Source organism: Pelobates fuscus, chromosome 12, assembly GCF_036172605.1.
Source record: "Pelobates fuscus isolate aPelFus1 chromosome 12, aPelFus1.pri, whole genome shotgun sequence".
Classification (NCBI taxonomy): domain Eukaryota; kingdom Metazoa; phylum Chordata; class Amphibia; order Anura; family Pelobatidae; genus Pelobates; species Pelobates fuscus.
Window position 1 is genome coordinate 15,782,067 of NC_086328.1, and position 26,003 is coordinate 15,808,069.

A 26,003-nucleotide genomic window follows, 5' to 3' on the forward strand; every position below is an offset into this window, starting at 1 on the left:
TGATTGTTAAAGGACCACTATAGTGCCAGGAAAACATACTCCTGCCCCCACCCTCAGGGCCCCCCTCCCGCCGGGTTCTAGGGGGTGGAAGGGGTTAAACGTACCTCTTTCTCCAGCGCCAGGCGGGGAACTCTCCTCCTCCTCTCCTCCTCCATATTGCAGTCATCAGCTGAATGCGCTTGCGCGGCAGGAGCCGCGTGCTTTCAGCCAGTCCATAGGAAAGCATTTTCAATGCTTTCCTATGGACGCTGGCGTCTTCTCACTGTGAAAATCAGAGTGAGAAGCGTGGAAGCGCCTCTAGCGGCTGTCAATGAGACAGCCACTAGAGGCTGGATTAACCCATTTATAAACATAGCAGTTTCTCTGAAACTGCTATGTTTATAGAAGAAAGGGTTAATCCTAGCTGGACCTGGCACCCAGACCACTTCATTAAGCGTCAGTGGTCTGGGTGCCTATAGGGGTCCTTTAACCCCTTAAGGACCAAACTTCTTGAATAAAAGGGAATCATGACATGTCACACATGTCATGTGTCCTTAAGGGGTTAAATATAGAAAAGCAGAGATGCCCTAAAGGCAGATCCCCAGGTGTTGTAGAACTACAAATCCCAAATGCTTTGCATGCCTTTTTAAAATGCCTTTAGAATGACAAAGCATCATGGAAGCTGTAGTTTTAAAACATCTGGGGATCTACCTTTTGGACATCACTGTATAAGAGCATTGGTGTTTGGATGAAGACTGGGAACACTGAAGTAGCCACGCACAGAGTCCGGACACAGGTCAGTTCAGGAAGCAAAGGTTTATATTCTCACCGATCGGGTCTCCGCTGAATTCATGTTCAAAAAGTCTGAGCACATGGAGTACAGGCTTTTTATAGACTATACATCCCCCCCATCTGTTCCCTTACCCCTGCCTCAATTCATATTTTTGTTTAGTATTTACAGAAGAAAATGAAGGAAAGGGGCCTCAGTTAGGAAAAAGTACAAATGAGTCATTTGTTACATGTGAGTTTACAGAGGAAGAGGTTCTATTTCAACTGTCAAAAGTAAAGACAAAATAAGTCGATGGGACCTGATGGAATACACCCAAAGTTATTAAAAGAGCTTAGTGGTGTAATAGCAAAACGATTAACAGATTTATTTAACCAATCATTGATAACAGGAGTAGTCCCAGAAGATTGGAAGTTAGCGAATGTTGTGCCCATTCACAAGAAAGGTAATAGGGAGGAGTCTGGCAACTATAGGCCAGTAAGCCTTACTTCAGTAGTGGGGAAAGTGATGGAAACCATGTTAAAGGATAGGATTATTGAACATCTAAAATCACATGGATTTCAAGATCAGAGACAACATGGGTTTACTTCAGGGAGATCATGCCAAACTAATCTTATTGATTTTTTTGATTGGGTAACTAAAAGGTTAACACAGTGAGAGAGTTTAAGCATGCGCATAAGGCTATCCTAACTATAAGATAAGGCCAGGGACTAATGAAAGTATTTAGAGAATTGGGCAGACTAGATGGGCCGATTGGTTCTTATCTGCCGTCACATTCTATGTTTCTAATCAGCAAAAAGTATTTACAGCATTACCTTATATGGATAGGCAGTATGGCACTTGGAGAATGGAATGCGGTTTTTCAAATCAGCACATGCTCAGTACATTGATGACAGTATCTTAGCTACACGTAACTAACTAACAGATACCTGTACTAGTATATGCCACATGGAGATTGTAGGCCCACAAAATGTTGGAAACCTCCATTTGTTTAAAAATACATCGGGATTAAGGAGAGAGCGCAGGTAACTTGTTTTTCTTTGTTTTTTACTATATATTGGGGCTGATGTGTACTGTAGTCATTGCAGCCGCCCAGTGATGGGAGTGAGCGCAGGACTTTTCTTTCTGCATTTGTATCCATTTTTTGTATTACTGAGCCTTGTTACAATGCAGCCGCCCATCCCATGTGTTCCCTATTAAGGGTTAATAATGTATAGGGGTGTATATAAAAAATACCCCTTTCTGTCTCATTAGAGATTTTTGCCAGAGGCTCAAGGAAGCAAGGTGAATGGTTAGAGTTAGGACCCACCTTCGGGGGTCTGCCTTGACGTTGGCAGGTGGGCTCATCCTCTCATGGCCTTTGGAGCTAACTAAAAAACCTCAATTTGTTTAAAAATACATAGGGATAAAGGAGAGAGCGCAGGTAACTTGTTTTTCTTTGTTTTTTTACTATGTATTGGGGCTGATGTGTACTGTAGTCATTTGCTGCCGCCCAGTGATGGGAGTGAGCGCATGACTTTTCTTTCTACAAAATGTTGGGCCTAGCTGAAATCCCATCACAGGCTATGATGTCCTATCTCATATCGCCAAAGATATCTCACAAGGAAGCATGGATACAAGCGCAATGATATTACATGCTATAGTGGTTATCGTGCATAAAATATTTATTTAAGGGGAAACTAAAGGCAACCAGACCGTATCATCTCAATGATGTGGACCGAGTGCAGTGGCCTTATCTTTTTAGCCCCGCAGTGTAAAACATTGTAGTTTTGTAGAAATTGCAATGTTTCTATTACAGGGTTAAAGGGACACTATAGTCACCAGACAACTACAGTTTATTAAGTGTTCTTTCATCGATAGACCGCTTAATGTTATCTCATTATATATTATTGTTCTTATTATAGCCAAATTTACCAATGGACGGCGTGAGTTGCAAACAAATGGTCATATTGTGAAACCTATCAGGACAATGGCTTAGCCGTGGACATGTTTAGTGGCAGCAGGGATAGCTGAACGTTTTGATATAAGAGTGGTGGCAGTTTAGAAATCATGTCCTGATTTTTCAGCTTTTGCCAGCTCCCACTCTAGCTTTGCCATTCATTCCTATGGGACCAATTTCGCCACGAGAACGACAATATTCCGTGAACCATTCAGGCGAAATGTTCCACAAAGTAATAGCAATCCGATCGGGAACAATCCGCACGTTTCAGTATATTACTGTCTATGTAGTGTAAAAACTGTGGGAGGAGTTAGGGTGATAAATTTGGCAATAATAATAATAATATATATGTGAGATAACATAAAGTGGTCTTGCTATGCAAGAACACTTAATTAAAGATCAATTTACAGAGCAGGAGATAAAAACGTTAAAAATAAGCTACATCTGTTTGAAAGTAAAACCATTTTGTTTTCCTGCAGGATGTGTCAGTCACAGCCGGGGAGGTGTGGCTAGGGCCGCATAAACAAAACCAAAAGCGATTAAACTCCTAAATGACAGAAAATTGAGCAGTGAGACTTCAGGGGCATGATCTATTCACTAAAACCATTTCATTAAACTAAAGTCGTTTTAGTTACTCCAGGGTCCCTTTTAAAGTTTATGATGCCCTGAGCTAAAAAAAAAAAAAAGTTTGTTTTCTGGTAGTTAATTACATCTTCTAAAAAGAATGTAATTTGCAAATATGACCCGTATAGAACGTATCTATACACTCCTGTTATGCTGGCAATTGTAAATCTTTACACCAATGGCACAACGGTTTTTGAGGACAGAATGGAAATTCAATGATCATTACAAACTGAATGCTTGTATATAAACATGCCACACAGTCTGTGGGGGGAAAAAACCCTGGAAAGGCTTCCTAATTTGTCCCTCCCATCAGTTTATTGATTCATCTTCTCTGCCTCTCTTGGCCAATCTGAGAAAAAAACCTCTTCTCACCGTATATTACATTTTAATGCACGATGATTATAAAAATGTAAAAAAGAGGAAAATAAAATGCTTCTGTGCTGAGTTTTGCTAAGACATATTTTTTATTTTGCTGGTGAGGAAAAAAAACAGGCTTTACATTTTAATGTACTGTAGGTGGACGTTCTCTGTCATTCAATTATAAATAATGCCCAAATCTTATAGGATTTCCTAGGTCGGATTCAAGGGCTCTTTCCGTATTTAAACATAATTTCCAAGGACCCCCTGTGGGTTAAAGGGACCCTCCAGGCATTATAAAAACAACAGAACTCTTTACATAGGTAAGAGTGCAAAGCAATCCATTGCTGTGACCCAGCGCACACAAAGTACTGATAATTAAGAGTTTATTTAGCAGCACCTGGAGTGCTGAACTGCTCACAAAAATATCATAGTTAAAGATTGCTATTGGGTTATTATTATTATTATTATTATTATTATTAGGATCGACCGATATTGATTTTTTGGGGGGGCCGATACTGATATTCTGTGAACTTTCAGGCCAATAGCCGATAACTTACCGCTATTCTGTAAATTTTCCATTTTGAAAAAAAAAAAAAAAACTATTTCTAAAGGTAAATGCACAAAATATACATGCCATGTGTAGTGGATGCAGTGTGAATAGACAGGGAGCTGTGTGTGTTTGTGTAGTGTGTGCAGTGGATGCAGTGTGTGCTTGTGTAGTGGATGCAGTGTTTGTTTGTGTATATAATGAATGCAGAGTATTTGTGTAGTGTGTATGGTGAATACAGTGTGTGGGGTAGTGTGCATAAAGTGATTGCTGTATATACTAAATGCAAAGTATGTGTATTTGTATAGTGTGTGTATATAATGCAGTGTGTTTGTGTAGTTTGCATTATATAAACACACTGCATTATATACACATACACCACACAAACACACGCCATTATATAAACACACTACATTATATACACAGTGTGTTTGTGTAGTGTGTTTATATAATGCAGTGTGTTTGTGTAGTGTATGTGTATATAATGGAGTGTGTGTTTGTGTATGTATGTAATTGAGGGGGCATTTTTTATGAAAACTTTTTTTTTTTTTTTTTTTTTAAATATTGAATTTTTATTTATTTTTTTAGTCCCCCATCCCTGCTAGTTACTTGGCCAGGGAGGGGGGATATGGCATTTCCTGGTGGTCCAGTGGCATGTACTGAGCAGTGGGGGCTCGCAGGTAGTGTTTACTTACCTTCCCAGCACCTCCTCTAGCTCCCCTGTGTAAATCTCGCGGCCTGTGTGCAGTACAGAGCGTTGCCATGGTAACCCGTGGCAACGCTCTGATGGCCGCGGGTCCCGCGAGATTTACACAGGGAGTTGGAGGAGCTGCTGGGTAGGTAAGTAAACGCTACCTGCGGGCCCCTTCAGGACTGCCGGGCTTGTAATGAGCCCAGCGGTCCTGTTTTAAATTATCGGCCATATCGGTATCTTAATAATTAAGATACAGATATTGCCGATAATATCGGCCAGACCGATAATCGGTCGATCCCTAATTATTATCGCCATTTATATAGCGCCAACAGATTCCGTAGCGCTTTGCAATATTATAAGAAGGGGGATTTAACTATAAATAGGACAATTACAACTTACAGGAACGATAGGATGAAGAGGACCCTGCTCAAACGAGCTTACAGTCTATAGGAGGTGGGGTGTAAAACACAATGGGACAGGAAATGGCAATCATATAAGGTGAGAGAGAAGCACTGCCCTATAGGAGAGAGCAAGAGACAGGTACGTGAGGTAGAGGTTACTCTGGGAGGCTATAAGCTTTCCTAAGGAGATGGGTTTTAAGGCACTTCATAAAAGATGCAAGACTAGAGGAGAGTCTGATGGCGGTAGGCAGGCTATTCCAAAGGAAGGGAGCCGCCCACGAGAAGTCCTGCAAGCGTGAGTTGGCCGCACGGGTGTGAACAACGGACAGGAGAAGGTCACTGGCAGAGCAAAGAGACCGAGAAGGGACATACCTATGGATCTGTGAAGAGACATAAGAGGGGCTAGAATTGGTCAGTGCTTTATAGGTATGGGTTAGCACTTTGAATTGACTCCTATCGGATACAGGAAGCCAATGTAAGGACTGACTGAGGGGTGAGGTGTGAGAGGACTGACTAGTAAGGAAAATCAGTCTGGCAGCAGCATTCATTACAGACTGTAGAGGGACTATACGACTTTTGGGAAGATCAGATCAGGAGAGGGTTACAATAATCCATACGGGAAATTACTAAACCATGGGCAAGCTCCTTGGTAGCATCTTGCGTAAGAAAGTGGCAAATGCTGGCTGTTTTTAAGGGTTAAGGATATAAACAGATTTAGGTTACTTGATAAAAGTGTCTGAATGGAAGCCTAGTCTGGAGCACAGCTCCGTGGTGAGAGAGTATTATTAAATACTATGTCACCTGCTACCTAAAACCACCTAAAGTGCTGCACTTGCTATTTGTGGGGCGGCTGTTTAGATATAGTCATTTTTTTTTATTAGTATTCTAGTACATGGAACTGTTTGGCACTGAAGTGCTGGGTAATGTCGTTTTCGGAGCGGAACAGAATGGTTTAAAAAAAAAAAAAAATTATATATATTTTTTTCCCTTCACTTATTTATATTTTGGCCATTCTGGGAAAGCTCCCTAAACTGGGATGAGTTCTCAAAAACTACACACAATTTCTGAGAAGAAAACATTGGCCATATATTCCACGTTTAAGCTTTCTGTGTTTGTTTTCAGATATTTTGCTGTAGATTTTTGTCAGATCATTCTGCATGGAGTATACTAATTGTTTGATTCTTCCCAGTACAGCTGTCAATCAAGCATCCAGCACTGACTGCATTGAATATGTAATTGTTGAATAATCCTCATCTTTTGGTGAACAAGGCAGTCATTCTACTTTATTTATCCCTTGCGCTTCATCACATGCGTTTAATACCTTATTATGACACATTATTTTAAGCACAGATATAGACACATTATTGTTGTTGTATATCACAATCCTCTGACTACATACACACTAGCTCTGCAGTGATGTTTCTGCTTTATCTGATGCATTTCTAATCTGTCATTTCTCTGTACCGATGGCATCTCTGTATTTTTCCTTCTCTGTAGGCCGTGGTTTTGGCTTGGTAATGAGACCCTAAAAGTGCCAGCCGCACTGTTCGCACTCAACAGGAGTCGCTTGTGCGAGCGTCTTAGGAAAAACCCAGATGTCCCAAAGGGGGCTATCGTCCTTCTGCAAGGAGGAGCCCAGACCCAGAGATACTGTACCGATACCGACATCCTCTTCCGCCAGGTGTGTTTCAATGGACTAACTAATAATTAGAAAATTAAATGACGCCAGAATTTATTTATGTATAAATATATATATATGTGTGTGTGTGTGTGTGTGTGTATATATATATATAAAAATAACGATAATTCAGGCACTCCCCCTTAAAAAACTTTCAGTTGTCTTGCCTTAGGTGCTACCAGCGTCTGAGATATATAGTCAAAGTTGAATGAAGTAGGAGCACTCAAAAGGACTTTTTCGGTGATTTTAATGTGGTAAAAAAAGGTTTACAACCAAGTGTAACGCATATCAATCGACGTTTCGACCGCTAAGGGTCTTTTTCAAGATCAAACAACAAGTGAAAAAACAGCATTTAAATATCAAATACACATGTATACCTCACCAATCGTGTGCGAGTGATTAGCCAAATCCGGAAGTGTCCCAACGCCTCACGTGGTACTGGGCGTGCGTGATGACGTGCATCATGGTTGCTAAGCAGCGAAACTGTACCCGGAAGTGTCCGGTCTTCATTCAAACTACTGGGCGTGTATACTAACGTGCACCCCAGTTGCTAGGTGATGGAGTGTGAACTCCCAGGGCTAAAATACAGAAAGCAAACCCTCGTGAAAATGCTATAGACAAAATTTTTGGAAGATCTCAAAGACGAGATCTAAATTTGAAAAGTTGAAAAATAAATAAAAGAATACTTAATACGTATTCAGTAGAAACAATTCTTACTGTTCGTAATGTAAGAATGAGACAGCCGAGGGGTCAAAAAGTGCTCCCGCAGTGAACAATGTGAAAGTGTATCTATAGTGACAGAGTGACACACACAAATAAAGTTACAATTCTACTCGGCAATTATGTCTCTAAAAATCAAGGACTGATATTCTTTAGCAAAGAATTGAAAAGATTAGAAAGAATTAGATATAAACGATTGGCTTAATTAACAACCATACTCCATGTTGTGTAAACGTATATGACTTAATGATTCAGCTACAGGGATATCTATAGAGGATCAAGAACTGTACTTAACAACGATATTGAAAACGAGGAATTATTCAAAGGAACATCGTGAAGGAGATATTCATTTAGTCCTTTTGGAGTGACAGTGTCCAGTCGATGTATCCAATAGGTTTCACGCTGCAACAGCATTTTGGACCTGTCTCCTCCTCTGGGGCTTGGTGGAACGTGATCGATGGCTATAAACTTCAATGTAGGGAGTCTGTGGTTCAGTTGAAGGAAATGTTTGGCAACAGGTTTATCTGATTTTTGGTCTCTAAATGCGGTGGTGATGTTTGACCTGTGTCCGCGTATACGTTCTCGAAGAGTTAAGTCAGTTTTCCCCACGTATGAAAGGCCACAGGGACAAGTGATTAGGTATATCACATGATTGGTCATGCATGTAATATAGTGGGTAATTAGAATTCGAGTACCACTATGAGGATGGGCAAACGAATTGCCTGTGTTCATGTGACTACATGTGACACATCCGCTGCAACGGTGACAGCCTTTCTTACTGGGTCCCATGGTTTTCTGATAGCAAAGAGTAGGGTCACTTCTGACTAATAGGTCTTTCAAATTTTTGTTGCGTTTTAAACTAATATTCGTTTTTTGGGAAAAGATTGATGGTAGGTTCTTGTCTGAACCTAAAATTCCCCAATACTTGTGTATGGCTTGTTGAATTTGTGGGGTGCCAGTATGAAGGGTTAGTGGTAGGTACATTTTACTCAATGGTTGAGATTTCTGTGTGGTCTCCCTAGATGCCTGCGTCATGTGTCCAATGGCTTTATCTTTTGCTTTCATAAGGACTTCGTGGCTATAGCCCCTGGCAAGAAATCTATCGGTCATCTCCTGTAGTTGTTTAGCTTGATTTACAGGGTCACTGTTATACCTCAGCACGCGCATGTACTGAGATATAGGCAGAGATTCCTTCAATCTTTTAGGATGATAGCTGTTAAATTGAAGTAGTGTGTTTCTCGCAGTATCTTTGCGGTATAGGGTAAATCCTAGTTTGCCTTCATCCTTATCCTTGTACACCGAAACGTCCAAGAATTGGATTATATGTGTGTCAAAGGTAAGTGTCAACTTCACAGGTAACTCTGAGGAGTTGATGTTATTGATCATTTGTTCCAAGTTGCTTACGGTGTCTGTCCATATCAGGAAAATATCATCCACAAAGCGATGATACAGAAGTATATGTTTGTCAAATTTCTTCAAGATGTGTTCAGTTTCAAACAGCGACATGTAGGCGTTCGCATATGAGGGCGCCATGGCTGCACCCATTGAAGTGCCCATTAATTGTAAGAAAAATTGATCTTCGAATTTGAAATAATTGCACGTGAGTGCTATTTGTAGCAACTCCATCAAGAATTCGATGGGTGGGCCATCGTATTTGCGTGAATCCGAAAGGATCTGTCTTAGTGCTTGAATGCCTTCTGTATGGGGTATTATAGTATACAAATTCTTGACGTCTAGTGTGACCAATAGATGTTCTGCTTTCACTGTGGTTACATTCTTGATGTGGTTCAGGAAATCGTTGGTATCTCGCAGGCAAGTTGGAAGGTCCAAGACCGTTGATTTAATGTGATAGTCAATAAATTTTATTGACTATCACATTAAATCAACGGTCTTGGACCTTCCAACTTTCCTGCGAGATACCAACGATTTCCTGAACCACATCAAGAATGTAACCACAGTGAAAGCAGAACATCTATTGGTCACACTAGACGTCAAGAATTTGTATACTATAATACCCCATACAGAAGGCATTCAAGCACTAAGACAGATCCTTTCGGATTCACGCAAATACGATGGCCCACCCATCGAATTCTTGATGGAGTTGCTACAAATAGCACTCACGTGCAATTATTTCAAATTCGAAGATCAATTTTTCTTACAATTAATGGGCACTTCAATGGGTGCAGCCATGGCGCCCTCATATGCGAACGCCTACATGTCGCTGTTTGAAACTGAACACATCTTGAAGAAATTTGACAAACATATACTTCTGTATCATCGCTTTGTGGATGATATTTTCCTGATATGGACAGACACCGTAAGCAACTTGGAACAAATGATCAATAACATCAACTCCTCAGAGTTACCTGTGAAGTTGACACTTACCTTTGACACACATATAATCCAATTCTTGGACGTTTCGGTGTACAAGGATAAGGATGAAGGCAAACTAGGATTTACCCTATACCGCAAAGATACTGCGAGAAACACACTACTTCAATTTAACAGCTATCATCCTAAAAGATTGAAGGAATCTCTGCCTATATCTCAGTACATGCGCGTGCTGAGGTATAACAGTGACCCTGTAAATCAAGCTAAACAACTACAGGAGATGACCGATAGATTTCTTGCCAGGGGCTATAGCCACGAAGTCCTTATGAAAGCAAAAGATAAAGCCATTGGACACATGACGCAGGCATCTAGGGAGACCACACAGAAATCTCAACCATTGAGTAAAATGTACCTACCACTAACCCTTCATACTGGCACCCCACAAATTCAACAAGCCATACACAAGTATTGGGGAATTTTAGGTTCAGACAAGAACCTACCATCAATCTTTTCCCAAAAACCGAATATTAGTTTAAAACGCAACAAAAATTTGAAAGACCTATTAGTCAGAAGTGACCCTACTCTTTGCTATCAGAAAACCATGGGACCCAGTAAGAAAGGCTGTCACCGTTGCAGCGGATTTGTCACATGTAGTCACATGAACACAGGCAATTTGTTTGCCCATCCTCATAGTGGTACTCGAATTCTAATTACCCACTATATTACATGCATGACCAATCATGTGATATACCTAATCACTTGTCCCTGTGGCCTTTCATACGTGGGGAAAACTGACTTAACTCTTCGAGAACGTATACGCGGACACAGGTCAAACATCACCACCGCATTTAGAGACCAAAAATCAGATAAACCTGTTGCCAAACATTTCCTTCAACTGAACCACAGACTCCCTACATTGAAGTTTATAGCCATCGATCACGTTCCACCAAGCCCCAGAGGAGGAGACAGGTCCAAAATGCTGTTGCAGCGTGAAACCTATTGGATACATCGACTGGACACTGTCACTCCAAAAGGACTAAATGAATATATCTCCTTCACGATGTTCCTTTGAATAATTCCTCGTTTTCAATATCGTTGTTAAGTACAGTTCTTGATCCTCTATAGATATCCCTGTAGCTGAATCATTAAGTCATATACGTTTACACAACATGGAGTATGGTTGTTAATTAAGCCAATCGTTTATATCTAATTCTTTCTAATCTTTTCAATTCTTTGCTAAAGAATATCAGTCCTTGATTTTTAGAGACATAATTGCCGAGTAGAATTGTAACTTTATTTGTGTGTGTCACTCTGTCACTATAGATACACTTTCACATTGTTCACTGCGGGAGCACTTTTTGACCCCTCGGCTGTCTCATTCTTACATTACGAACAGTAAGAATTGTTTCTACTGAATACGTATTAAGTATTCTTTTATTTATTTTTCAACTTTTCAAATTTAGATCTCGTCTTTGAGATCTTCCAAAAATTTTGTCTATAGCATTTTCATGAGGGTTTGCTTTCTGTATTTTAGCCCTGGGAGTTCACACTCCATCACCTAGCAACTGGGGTGCACGTTAGTATACACGCCCAGTAGTTTGAATGAAGACCGGACACTTCCGGGTACAGTTTCGCTGCTTAGCAACCATGATGCACGTCATCACGCACGCCCAGTACCACGTGAGGCGTTGGGACACTTCCGGATTTGGCTAATCACTCGCACACGATTGGTGAGGTATACATGTGTATTTGATATTTAAATGCTGTTTTTTCACTTGTTGTTTGATCTTGAAAAAGACCCTTAGGGGTCGAAACGTCGATTGATATGCGTTACACTTGGTTGTAAACCTTTTTTTACCACATTAAAATCACCGAAAAAGTCCTTTTGAGTGCTCCTACTTCATCTTTGACTATATATATATATATATATATATATATATGTGTGTGTGTGTGTGTGTGTGTGTATGAATGCAAGTATTTGTGTATATTTTTGCAAGGTTCCAATAACCTAACTGAAAAAGTTAAAGGGAAGGGGGAAGGTTACTGACATTGGTAGGTTATAAGTATTTGATATCTTCTAGTGTGTGATTTGTAGCGTTGGCTTATAGTATGCTCCTTGCCATCTGAAATCACCATAATCAGCCGACTGGCTGGCGAGATAGTTTTGCTAGCTTTATCAATACTTCCACTTGTATGTCTGACCTTTTGACCCTATCCATTACCACCGCCAGAAGATGGATATGTAGATATATACATATATATTGATACCCACATACACATTGTCTTTATTCTGAGAATGAAACAATCCGTTTGATATATTGGGTATTTTTTTTGTTCAGGAATCATTTTTCCACTGGACGTTCGGAGTGACTGAGTCGGACTGTTACGGAGCCATTGATGTGGATTCTGGGAAATCAATACTCTTTGTACCAAAGCTTCCAGAAAGCTATGCCGTCTGGATGGGAGAGTAAGAATTATTAACCTTTTTGTCTTTTACGCTCATTTTAATGTCTTTCATTTTATGGACGAAGGAAATATGTGCTGAGATCATTACTTAAGGTCAGTCTGCTGGTAGGAACAAGATTTAAATTGCGTATTACCTCTTTGCCTCCAGAGGAATCACAGTGCAGTATGTCGGCCATTTTCTAGTTCACTTTTTGTAAAGGAAAAAGCAAAGAAACGTATCCAATTATTGATCAACTATATCTCCCACAGTCTTTGCAGTGATTTTTATTGCAGGGCAACATGGATCTGTTGTTCTTGTTTATTATCATAAAAGCTAAACTGATGTATGGCAATCTCGAGAATAAACCATCCCGTCTGTCTCTGTGTCCACCCTACCAATATTTGCTTGTTTCTTAGAAAGAAATACAGCCTGTTGCATTGTCCACAGTCTATCTTATACCGGATACTGTGCTAATGTTGTTCTGAAGTTGCGCATCTATTTTCTTTCCAAAACCAGAATTCCGGGGCAGTAGTTGAACAGTCGGGCTCCATTATAGACATCCAGCCTGTAGATAGCTGTTAGAATACATACATTTTTTTTAAATTCTTTATTTTTGAAGTGCAGAGTGAAATACAAGTTAGCACGAGAGAGACAAACAAGATGTAAATATGAGTAGACGTGGACCCCTTGCTCACGGTGCCTAGAGAGATATTAGCTATGCCTCACTGATGATGCCTAACAAGGCTGAAACGATTGTCTGGGGTTGCTGTATCTCTCGTGCAGAGAGAACTTGCTGGCATTTCGGATCTGGACTACCCGTATGGGTGGGACCAGTCTGATATGCTTCAGATATGTTCTCTCTGTAATGGCACAAGATGAGCTAAAACCAGCTTGAGTTCTAAGCGGGGACCTACCGAAGGGCAGGCTATTTCAGTTGCTGTCCGTTCTCAGAATACTCTTGCGACCCGTTTTTTCTCTCCATAAGTTTAAAGGGTAATCCAGACGTGGACCCCTTGCTCACGGTGCCTAGAGAGATATTAGCTATGCCTCACTGATGATGCCTAACAAGGCTGAAACGATTGTCTGGGGTTGCTGTATCTCTCGTGCAGAGAGAACTTGCTGGCATTTCGGATCTGGACTACCCGTATGGGTGGGACCAGTCTGATATGCTTCAGATATGTTCTCTCTGTAATGGCACAAGATGAGCTAAAACCAGCTTGAGTTCTGAGCGGGGACCTACCGAAGGGCAGGCTATTTCAGTTGCTGTCAGTTCTCAGAATACTCTTGCGACCCGTTTTTTCTCTCCATGAGTACACATGATTTTTTCCAAATTTTTTTTATTTTTTAAATTTTTTTTTTTAAATAAGCGAAATATAGACAAAACAGCAAGTTGAATATATGTCTAGTCCTAGCTGGAATAACACGCTTACGGCTAAATAGAGTTGCTAGACACGGGGATGTCTAATAGTAGGAAATGTTAAGTTTAGTCTATAATAAGATAAACCAGGTTAATGAACACCATGAATATAATTAGGCAGGAATGTTATCCACTGCATCACCAGATTTTCCACACTTTTATACCCACCAAACATAAGACGATTGTACACAAACAGCAACATGACTAAAAGACATTGTGGTGCGAGGAATAATAGTAACAACATGCCATAGATCGAGATTGATAAGGCAAACCATTCCCTCCAGTATTGGATTAAAGGAACAATATATAGTCACCAGAACAACTACAGCTTATTGAATTTGTTCTGGTGAGTAGAATCATTACCTTCAGGCTTTTTGCTGTAAACACTGTCTATTCAGAGAAAATGCAGTGTTTACATTACAGCCTAGTGATAACTTCACTGGCCACTCCTCGGGTGGCTGCTAGAGATTCTTCCTGGGTCATGGCTGCCTAAAATGCATCCAAACATTCAGTGTCTCCTCCCTCTGCTTGCAGACACTGAACTTTCCTCATAGAGATTAATTGATTTAATTCATCTCTATGAGGAGATGCTGATTGGTCAGGGCTGTGTTTGAATCATGCTGGCTCTGCCCCTGATCTGCCTCTTTGTCAGTCTCAGCCAACGCTATGGGGAAGCACTGTGATTGGATCAGGCTACCGCATGTCAGCAGACTGCTTGTTTTTCTGAGTCTAACAGCATGCAGAGCTACAGCTTCTGGCTTGAAGACAGTAAGATTTTGCTATATTTATGGAGGCATGAGGGGCCCAGGGAGGCCAGATGGTGGTTTTAACACTATATTGTCAGGAATACATGTTTGTGTTCCTGGCCCTATAGTGATCCTTTAACTATCAGGCAAAATATGCGTAAAAAAAAAGAATAAATGAGTTCAGCCGATTCCCATTGGCAGCAGGGATGGTACTTGATCAGGAAAAGTCTGAGCTAGGTATCGCAAGGCAGCGTGGGAACAGGGCTCTTATTCAGCCCCAGGCCAGAATGAGGGCCAGCATCATTAGCTCACGGACTCTGTTGCTCGTGGAGGGCAAGTCCTCAGGGGATCTAGGTATTGTAAGCTGCAATCTGCGGGTAGTCCTCCATTGATGTGGGAGATGTGACAAAGCAGTGCCTCGAGGGGCTCTCGGCCCAAGCGGTCGGACGTTGGGGTGAGTAGGTGCTAGCAGGACAGGATTGCCCCGAGGAGGTCCCTTCTGCACTGACTGCATGTGTCTTGCTGTATTTTCTGTTGCTCCTGCTTGGTGGCTTGTGCACATAGATTGTCGCCCAGAAGTTTTGGAAGATGGTATCAAGCTTGGTCAGAAAACCTTACAGTGAGCTGCAGGGAGATCGTGGAGGTATTGTCAGGTGCCATCTTGGATGTGCAACGTGGTGGGATCATGGCTGAACAGTGAACAGGAACCCAGCATCAGTGCAGCGGTAAAGCCAAGGTGATCCAGTGGGGACCGGGATATCCCCCACAGTTGGGAGGTGTGGGGGTGTAGAAGTGTGCCAGGCCCGAACACGGGGCCTGAGCTCAAGGAGATCGTCCGCCTCTCCTCAGCTCAGCTTGTAGAGAGTCTGGGGTCTCAGGAATAGGGCAGCTCAAAATAAAGCCTATGAGTAGTCCTCTAGGGAACCCCTAGCTCAGGTGGCAAACTGTGTCTTGTGTAGTTGATCGTTTGTAGGAGTAGTCCCTCAAATTCAGCCCCAGATGCAGGAGCACGAGCTTCACACGTCTGCTTAGTCCTGAAGCCAGGCCCTGCACCCCAGATTACACAATATTAACATTACCCGTCTACTGAGGTTAACATCAATTACTGGGATTAAAAACCTGTGTTTCCAACAACTGGGCCTTTTACATCCTGTCAGTTTATTATCTGCCGGTCTATATCCCATCATGCCATTTTATATCAGCAGGTCTATATCCCATCATGCCATTTTATATCAGCCGGTATATATCCCATCATGCCATTTTATATCAGCCGGTCTATTTCCCATCATGCCATTTTATATCAGCTGGTCTATATCCCATCATGCCATTTTATATCAGCCGGTCTATTTCCCATCATGCCATTTTATATCAGCCGGTCTATTTCCCATCATGCCATTTTATATCAGCTGGTCTATATCCCATCATGCCATTTTATATCAGCTGGTCTATATCCCATCATGCCATTTTATATCAGCCGGTCTATTTCCCATCATGCCATTTTATATCAGCCGGTATATATCCCATCATGCCATTTTATATCAGCCGGTCTATATCCCATCATGCCATTTTATATCAGCCGGTCTATATCCCATCATGCCATTTTATATCAGCCGGTATATATCCCATCATGCCATTTTATATCAGCCGGTCTATATCCCATCATGCCATTTTATATCAGCCGGTCTATATCCCATCATGCCATTTTATATCAGCCAGTCTATATCCCATCATGCCATTTTATATCAGCCAGTCTATTTCCCATCATGCCATTTTATATCAGCTGGTCTATATCCCATCATGCCATTTTATATCAGCCGGTCTATATCCCATCATGCCATTTTATATCAGCCGGTCTATTTCCCATCATGCCATTTTATATCAGCCGGTCTATATCCCATCATGCCATTTTATATCAGCCGGTCTATTTCCCATCATGCCATTTTAGATCAGCCGGTCTATTTCCCATCATGCCATTTTATATCAGCCGGTCTATTTCCCATCATGCCATTTTAGATCAGCCGGTCTATTTCCCATCATGCCATTTTAGATCAGCCGGTCTATTTCCCGTCATGCCATTTTAGATCAGCCAATCTATTTCCCATCATGCCATTTTAGATCAGTTGTTCTGTACTGTCCCTTTAAAAATTCCATGTTCAAATCCCGTTCATATGAAAACCTTAAATGTGGTTGTGTTAAATAAGCTCAGAATCACGCTCTTGTAGCGCTAATTCTCCAGAAATAAATTAGCCAGTATGTTGGTCGTGCTTTCTTCAATCTGTCTAATTAAAATCGTGCCTGCCATTTACTTCTCATTAATTTTAAATGTCAGAATGAGTCAATACATTGATTGAAGATATTCTGTAAATGCAGCATATTGCATGACAGATGTTTTGTGTTACCTCTTCCCCCGGCTCATAATATCATTATCTTAAAGTACACGATTGGAATCGCATCCTGTATTTAACGTGAGGACATGTAAATTATATTATTAATAGGTATTTACATGTAATCGACTAATGTCTGGGTGATTATGATTTATGCAATTGCTAAGTAGTGTTGTCGGCTTGACGAGTGGCTAATGTATTGCTCTCTGTAATTTACTGGTGTTACAGCAATGGCTTTTCTAGACCTTATACAACCAAAAGGAATACAGAGAGTTAGATTCTACTGTGGTCCCTTTAAATGATCAGAGAGAAAGCAGACTGGTTAAGACCTGGTTTGTTGTCTTTCTTAAACACAGCTTGATTGTTATTGCAGGATGACTTTTAAAAGACAATCAAGGCATCGTTCTCACTATAAACAAATATAATATCAAACTGAATTAATGTTTACATATAAATGCAATGGAAACCTTGCAGAAAAGAGGTCGTAATGGGTTCTCTGTGGCTCCGTGAAAGTTTCACACATTTCATGAATATACTTTGACAAGGTGACGTGGGTATGTAGACAGACAAATCTCGAAACGCTGGAAGATGTGAAAGAATGTGATGGGTCATGCCAGTCACCCAGTGTTTGAGGCAAACCTAAAGGCTAAGCTGGCAATTCTGTCTGGAAGTACAGTGAGCTGATACTTGACTTTGCCAGCTCGCAGAGTCTGTGTGCCTGCAGAGCATTACGAGAGCTCTCTTGCCTGGGCAGGAAACCCACCAATTACACTTCATAGCAATGAGCATGTTTAGGAACTCCACATACTGCAGTTTCTCTGCATTTTACAGACCCGGTGAGATCTGTGATTGTCATGGGTCGCAAATTAATTCTGGCAGAAGTGGAACTGTTAGCAGCTGCGTGCATATTCTCTTCACACAACCAGATTAATGTAGTGGGCTACCTGATAAGGCTTCACGATTTATTAACCGTTAAAATAGTTGCTCAATACTCTCAGCATTGTAAGGCATAGTGCAGGGATCATGGTGTGTATGCAATGGATTCTCCCACATAGACTTTAAAGGGTCAGGAAAACAAACATGTATTCCTGACCATATAGTGTTAAAACCAACATCTAGCTCCCTGGGCCCCTCATGCCTCCATAAATATAGCAACATCTTACTGTATTCAAGCCTGAAACTGTAACTCTGCATGCTGTTTGTCTCAGAAAAACAAGCTGTCTGCTGACATCAGCAGAAGTGGTAGCCTGATCCAATCACAATGCTTCCCCATAGGATTGGCCGAGACTGACAAAGAGGCAGAGCCAGCATGATTCAAACACAGCCCTGGCCAATCAGCATCTCCTCATAGAGATGAATTGAATCAATGCATCTCTATGAGGAAAGTTCAGTGTCTGCATACAGAGGGAGGAGATACTGAATGTTTGGATGCATTTTAGGCAGCCATGACCCATGAAGGATCTCTAACAGCCATCTGAGGAGTGGCCAGTGAAGTTATCACTAGGCTGTAATGTAAACACTGCATTTTCCCTGAAAAGACAGTGTTTACAGCAAAAAAGCCTGAAGGTAATGATTCTACTCACCAAAACAAATGCAATAAGCTGTAGTTGTTCTGGTGACCATAGTGTCCCTTTTAATGTATTTTTATTTATTTTTTGTGTCCATTTAAATGTTAAATAAATGAATGTATAATATCATGCCTGTTATTGTCAGTCTCTTCCTATTGGCTTCCTTCCTGAATTGTCAGACTTGCCAGGTTAACTCTTTCATCCCATTGTTTCGTTCACATTAAGAGGAATGGAGTAGCACAGTGAGTATATATGTGACATCATATAAGCTCTGGTGCGTCACTTTCACCATTCTTCTCCATGCGTGACCATGGCCGCCATCAGGGGGTGACAACCATGACGGTTGTCATGGGCCCGGCGGTCCTGGGGGGCCCGGACTGCTTTGGCAGTCCAGGGCCCCATAATTACTTTCTGCACCTATATATAGCGATGATCGCTATATATAGGTGCAGCCGCCGGCTCCCTATACTTGCAGAGGGGGCCCAGCGGACTGCAGCTGTACTATATAGCATTTCCCTCTCTCTAACTCCCGCGAGATGTGCGGCCGTTAGAGCGTTGCCATGGCAACGCTCGCGCGGCGCGCACACCACATCTCGCGGGAGTGAGAGAGAGAGAGGGAAATGCTGTATAGTACAGCTGCAGTCTGCTGGGCCCCCTCTGCAAGTATAGTATATAACACACACTGCATTCATTAAACTAACACACACACTGCATTCATTAAACTAACACACACTCTGCATTCATTACACTCACACACTCTGCATTCATTACACTAACACACACTCTGCATTCATTACACTAACACACACTCTGCATTCATTAAACTAACACACACACTGCATTCATTAAACTAACACACACTCTGCATTCATTACACTCACACACTCTGCATTCATTACACTAACACACACTCTGCATTCATTACACTAACACACACTCTGCATTCATTACACTCACACACTCTGCATTCATTAAACTAACACACACACTGCATTCATTAAACTAACACACACACTGCATCCACTACACTGACACACACACACACTGCATCCACTACACTGACACACCCGCTGCATCCACTACACTGACACACACTCTGCATTCATTACACTGACACACACACTGCATCCACTACACTGACACACACTCTGCATATATTACACTGACACACACTCTGCATATATTACACTGACACACACTCTGCATATATTACACTGACACACACTCTGCATATATTACACTGACACACACTCTGCATATATTACACTGACACACACTCTGCATTCATTACACTGACACACACTCTGCATTCATTACACTAATACACACACTGCATTCATTACACTAACACACACACTGCATTCATTACACTAACACACACACTGCATTCATTGCACTGACACACACACTGCATTCATTGCACTGACACACACACTGCATTCATTGCACTGACACACACACTGCATTCATTGCACTGACACACACACTGCATTCATTGCACTGACACACACACTGCATTCATTGCACTGACACACACACTGCATTCATTGCACTGACACACACACTGCATTCATTGCACTGACACACACACTGCATTCATTGCACTGACACACACACTGCATTCATTGCACTGACACACACACTGCATTCATTGCACTGACACACACTGCATTCATTGCACTGACACACACTGCATTCATTGCACTGACACACACACTGCATTCATTGCACTGACACACACACTGCATTCATTGCACTGACACACACACTGCATTCATTGCACTGACACACACACTGCATTCATTGCACTGACACACACACTGCATTCATTGCACTGACACACACACTGCATTCATTGCACTGACACACACACTGCATTCATTGCACTGACACACACACTGCATTCATTACACTAACACACACTGCATTCATTGCGGGGGGAGGCCGGGCGGGGGGTGGGGAGGGGCGTGGGGGGCCCAGACTTTGTGCTTTGTCAGGGGCCACAAAATTTCTGGTGGCGGCCCTGTGCGTGACACTCGCTTATGCGTTGCATGATTTCATAAGGCATACGTGTTTTGTTCAAGAATGGTGAGCATGGACATTGCACTCTAAAATGCCATCCACTGCAAATCATCGGGAGAAGGAGTTGTGCTAGACCGGCGCCTACATTTTTATAATTTAGGGCAAAGAAGGGAATCCATTCGTCCTTTTTAGATAAAATATTTAATGACTTTTTTTACTTGTTGGTTAGACTACTGAAAGCAGTAGAAGAGATATGCTATCGGAGCATTCTGTTTACGCTTGGCATTATGGGTATTCAAGTCTTTCTGTCTAATTGACTTGAACTTAATTGTCTGTAAAGTCATCATGTCACTTAACCAATCCAAATGCTCTATTTTATAGAATGACATCAAACACCGTCTTGAATCCCCCTTGAGATATAATTATGCACAGTGTTCAAACAGTATTTATATTTCAGATCATTCCTTCCAGGAAACTTAAATGTCAAGAGCAGAAATGCATTGACATGTTCTTGATATCACAGTTTTTATCCCCAATCCACAACACAGCAATTCATATTGCTTGGGAACTGTGCAAACAACCACGGAGATTTAAGGGAAGAGAATTTTATTTTCAGCATTTAATGAGCCTGCTGAGGTTGACTTACTCAAACAGGGAGATCAGATTTCTGCTTGCTGAGCCCAAAATAAAAAAAAAACACAAACACCAGACTAGAAGGAAAACCTGTATGTGTATCACACCATAGATTTTTAGCAACTTACAATTTGTTGTTAAGTCCTCCAGGCAGCTTTATGTATATGGAGCTTTCAGAATCTTTATTATAACGTACAGTTATGGTATTAATGGTCTGGATTCTGTGTTTTAGTCTTAGAGGCAGTTTGGTATTAAGTAAAAGATCCGTAAAGCCCATTCCCTTACAGGCATAATCAGGGCCAGATTAAGTGCACACTGGGCCTGGTGCTGACAATTATGATGGGGCCTTATTACAGAATCTTATCGACCAAAAACACAAACAGTCATACCTCTCAAGCGTCATGTAAATCTGATGGAGTTGGTGTTGGAGGGTAACTCAAAGGATGCAGCTATAATAAAACACATACTCTTTGCTAATCTCTATCTAATGTATGCTTTCATCTTTCAAGTAAATCCATACCCCTAACAGCAGTGTCCAGTGAAGCAGGAAGCCAATGGAAGGGGTAAAAGGGTGGGCCACTGACGCAAATCACGTGACCAGAACTGCCAAAAGGGGCGAACATGCCCCAAAAGGGGGCCATATCTGTCCAAAGAATTGGAAGGCCAGCCTGGCATCAGTGTCCCTATGTATCACAGTGTCATCATGTCGCCCAGTTCCCTAGTCTCTCATTCTCTGTGTCCCCATTTCTCACAGTGTCCCCATGTCTCAGTGTGTCCAGTGTCACTAGGATACTAGTGGACACTCAGAGACATGGGGACACTAAGAGACCAAGGGACACTGAGACACTTTGGGACACTGGGAGACATGGGGGCCCTGAGATACTTAGGGACACTGGGAGACATGGGGGACTTGTGGATAAAGACATTGAGACACTGGGAGACATGGGGTCACAGACACTAGGGACACTGAGACATGGGGACACAGACATTTGGGGAAACTAAGACACTAGGGACACAGAGAGACATGGGAATACAGACACTGGGAGACTAGGGGACACTGGGAGACACAAGGACACAGACACTAGGGACACTGGCTAGGAGGCATGGGGACACAGACACTGGGAAACATGGGGGCACTTATGGACATAGACATGGGGACACAGACATTTGGGGACACTCAGAGACATGGGGACACTGAGAGACCAAGGGACACTGACACTTGGGGACACTGGGAGACATGGGGGCCCTGAGATACTTAGGGACACTGGGGGACTTGTGGATACAGACATTGAGACACTGGGAGACATGGGGACACAGAGATTTGGGGAAACTAAGACACTAGGGACACTGGGAGACATGAGGACACAGATACTAGGGACACTGGCTAAGATGCATGGGGACACAGACACTGGGAAACATGGGGGCACTTATGGACATAGACTTGGGGACACTGGGAGACATGGGGACACTAGGGACACTTGCTGGGAGACATGGGGACACTGAGACACTGGCTGGGAGACATGTGGACACTGGGAGATATGGGGACACTGAGAGACATGGGGATACAGACACTGGGAGACTAGGGGACACTGTGTCCCTAGTGTCTCCGTGTTCCAATGTGTCTCCCTATGTCTCACAGCCTCCCTATGTCTCACAGCCTCCCTATGTCTCACAGCCTCCCTATGTGTCTCAGCGTCTCCATGTTTCCCAGTGTCCCCTAGTTTCCCAGTGTCTGTGTCCACACGTCTCCCAGTGTCCCCTAGTGTCTCAGTGTCCCATGTCTCCCTGCTGCCTTTTACCCCCATCCTTCACATACCTGAGCTGTAGTCGGTCTCTGCAGGCTGGGAGCTGCTGTCTGGACTCTCTGGGCTGTGTAGCTGCTCACCAGTGGATCAGTGAGTAGAGAGAGGCAGGGAGATGCTGTAACGTCCAATCCCTGCCTCTCTCCATACACAGTGACCCCTACTGGCCGGTGCTGATATTGCAGAGTAATCTACGTTTATACTGCGAAAAATATTTGCATTTGTATTGCCGGTATTACTGCAATACCGGCACGGCCGGTGGCAAACCTAAGAGTAGTGTGTTAAAAATTTTTTATTTTTTATTTTTTTAAATGCGCCTATTCCCTGGGCCTGGGCCTGGAGCTGCAGCTCCATCAGTCCCTATGTTAATCCGGCCCTGGGCATAATGTTTAGATATGTTTGATCTCACACGGGTTATACTTATCTGTAGTTAGATTTCAATTATAGAACACCAAAGTATTTTGCAATGTATGCATTAAATACATATTTAAGACCATATAAAATTAAAAATCCAATTTCAAGTGGTTTCTAGTTTTGTCAGACAACTGGGAAAAAAATCTGTCTTGGTTAAAAAAAATAGTAAGATTTCAACTTGGATCAGCAAACTCTTATAGCAAAGCTAGATTTAATTTTATTCTATTTCACTTTCCTTATGTTCGTCTGGCTAGCTGCTAATTATATATATCTATCTATATATATCTATATATCTTTTACAAACTAATAAAATCTGTCAACATTGAAGTTGCTGTTTAGTAGATAGGAGAGTGCGCTGGATCTTGTGTATTTATTGTATAATATGGCCCCCAGCAGCACCCCATTTAAGCATGTTTAGGTGAGTGCAACCATCCCCCCATGTTTCCTATATATATATATATATACTGATGATTTATTTAACATTAAGACATATACACACTTTGAAATATGTTATTTGGTTTTATAGAGTGGATACTTATGGTCATTTTATAGCCTTGATGTTTATTTGTATTTACTGAGAAAGTGTTCAATTCTTCTCTAGAATTCACCCACCTGCACATTTTAAGGGAAAGTACGCGGTTGATGAAGTTCTCCATACTGTTGATGTAAGTACAGTAAAGTTATCCTTTCTCCTCTATGGCTTCTTAATTTTTAATCATTTTTCAAGGCCCACATTTTGTCTATGTGTATGTATTTTTTTCCCTTCAATTAAGAGTTTACATTTAATAACAATGGAATGGTTCTGGGAAAGAAAATGTAAAATCCTTATTCATCTTCTTATTAAGGAAATGTGTAAGAGAAAAATCCAATCCCTTTTTGAATGAGGAAATCTCAGTTGAGGAAGTTAAGATGCCACTAAAATATCTAAAGTGGCCAAAGTTCTGGCTCATTTGGATTCTCTTTTGCATAGTAATAAAATGTTATAACTTTGTTTTGGTGCCTGTTGTTGAGCAACCCATACTCTATCTTGAATGGAGAGTTGGCTCTTTTGACCTGCTAAAACTCCACCCAAAATGAGCCATTTCGGAGACCTGCCCATTTGTCATTATGAAGTTGTATGCCAAGATGGCATGAGATCAAATCAATTAAAGGATTACTATAGTGTCAGGAAAACCAACTTGTTTTCCTGACCCTATATAACCCTTAGGTCCCCGCCACCCTCAGGGCTCCCCTGTCTTGGCGCTGAAGGGGTTAAAACCCCTTCAGTTACTTACTTTAATCTAGCGCCGTGTTCCCTCAGCCCTGGTGACCTCTCCTCTCCCTTTCCTGTGGACGTTCTGCATGCTGAATGTGGTTTTCGCATCCAGCGTTGCAGAAGCGCCTCTAGCGGCTATCAGGAAGACAGCCACTAGAGGCTGGATTATCCCTGAAATGTGAACATAACAGTTTCTCTGAAACTGCTATGATTACATCTGAAGGGTTAAAACCTGGGGGACCTGGCACCTAGACCACTTCATTGAGCTGAAGTGGTCTGGGTGACTATAGTGTCCCTTTAACTATGACTTTTAACCTTATCTACTGGTGTTATTAGTGGAGAACTCTTACAATGTTTTTTTTATTTATTTTTTTATGGGAATTCAATTTATATATCAATCATCCGGGGGTTCTGTGGAGCTATAGCTCGTATTTCAGACTTTGCAATCTACTCACAGAACATAATCTCCTTAAAATTTTTGGCAATTTCCCTGCATGGTTGTCTATTCTAAACCTGTTTGCCTTAGAATTTTTTTTTTTATTTGTGTTTAGACTTTTTTCCATTCTATTTTCTAGCTCAGAGGCAACGTTTATAGGTACTTTTTCTAGAAATGTGTCATATTTTCCTTTTATTTATGAGCTTGCTACAAAGTGATTGATTGTGATTTGCACCATCGCACAAAACCCATGACTATCTGAATCCAAGTTTGCATTGTTACAAACACACAATGACATGCGTTGTTGCAGACTAAGTATGCCAGTTGTACTGTTATAGCATGTTTCCTATCATTCTAAATGTATTGGTTCTATATAGAAAACAAAGGAGAGAGAACCACTTTCTGTGTTTTTCTGAGATTTTAGCACACATCCCTGCACAACAGTGCCTTATAGACGAACCAGGGATATTTGGGAGTTATAGTTACAGTATTCTTCTGTATAAAGCTGACAACTAAACTGCAATTCCCCCAAATCTCTACTGTGCAGTAGACTAAAATAGTTTATTTTTTATGTTTTGTATTTTTGGAGTGCAGAAGAAAAGTACAAGCAAGCTTGAGGTACCCCAACGGCAATCCTCAGGCTCATTATCACGTTTTACATATGGGGTAGTCGAGAACGTATGCACAATTTTATATTTTAACAGGCTAGAACATGCTGAGTGAGCGAACTCAATAAATTAAGTAAATAGGAAGATAAGAGCGTAGTAGAAGTGAGAGCCACTGGATGCACAATAATCTGACACCGTTCCTGCAGGTATAG

The 26,003-nt window shown here is 41.6% G+C and overlaps 1 protein-coding gene across 1 annotated transcript in view; it reads left to right on the plus strand.

The window, feature by feature from the left end:
• Positions 1-26,003, plus strand: part of PEPD (peptidase D) — a 154,418-nt gene that overhangs the window by 11,016 nt on the left and 117,399 nt on the right. Inside the window, exons 2-4 of the mRNA XM_063437660.1 lie at positions 6,829-7,012; positions 12,400-12,527; positions 24,094-24,157. Coding sequence (XP_063293730.1) covers positions 6,829-7,012; positions 12,400-12,527; positions 24,094-24,157 — 376 coding nt within the window. The remainder of the gene's footprint in view (positions 1-6,828; positions 7,013-12,399; positions 12,528-24,093; positions 24,158-26,003) is intronic.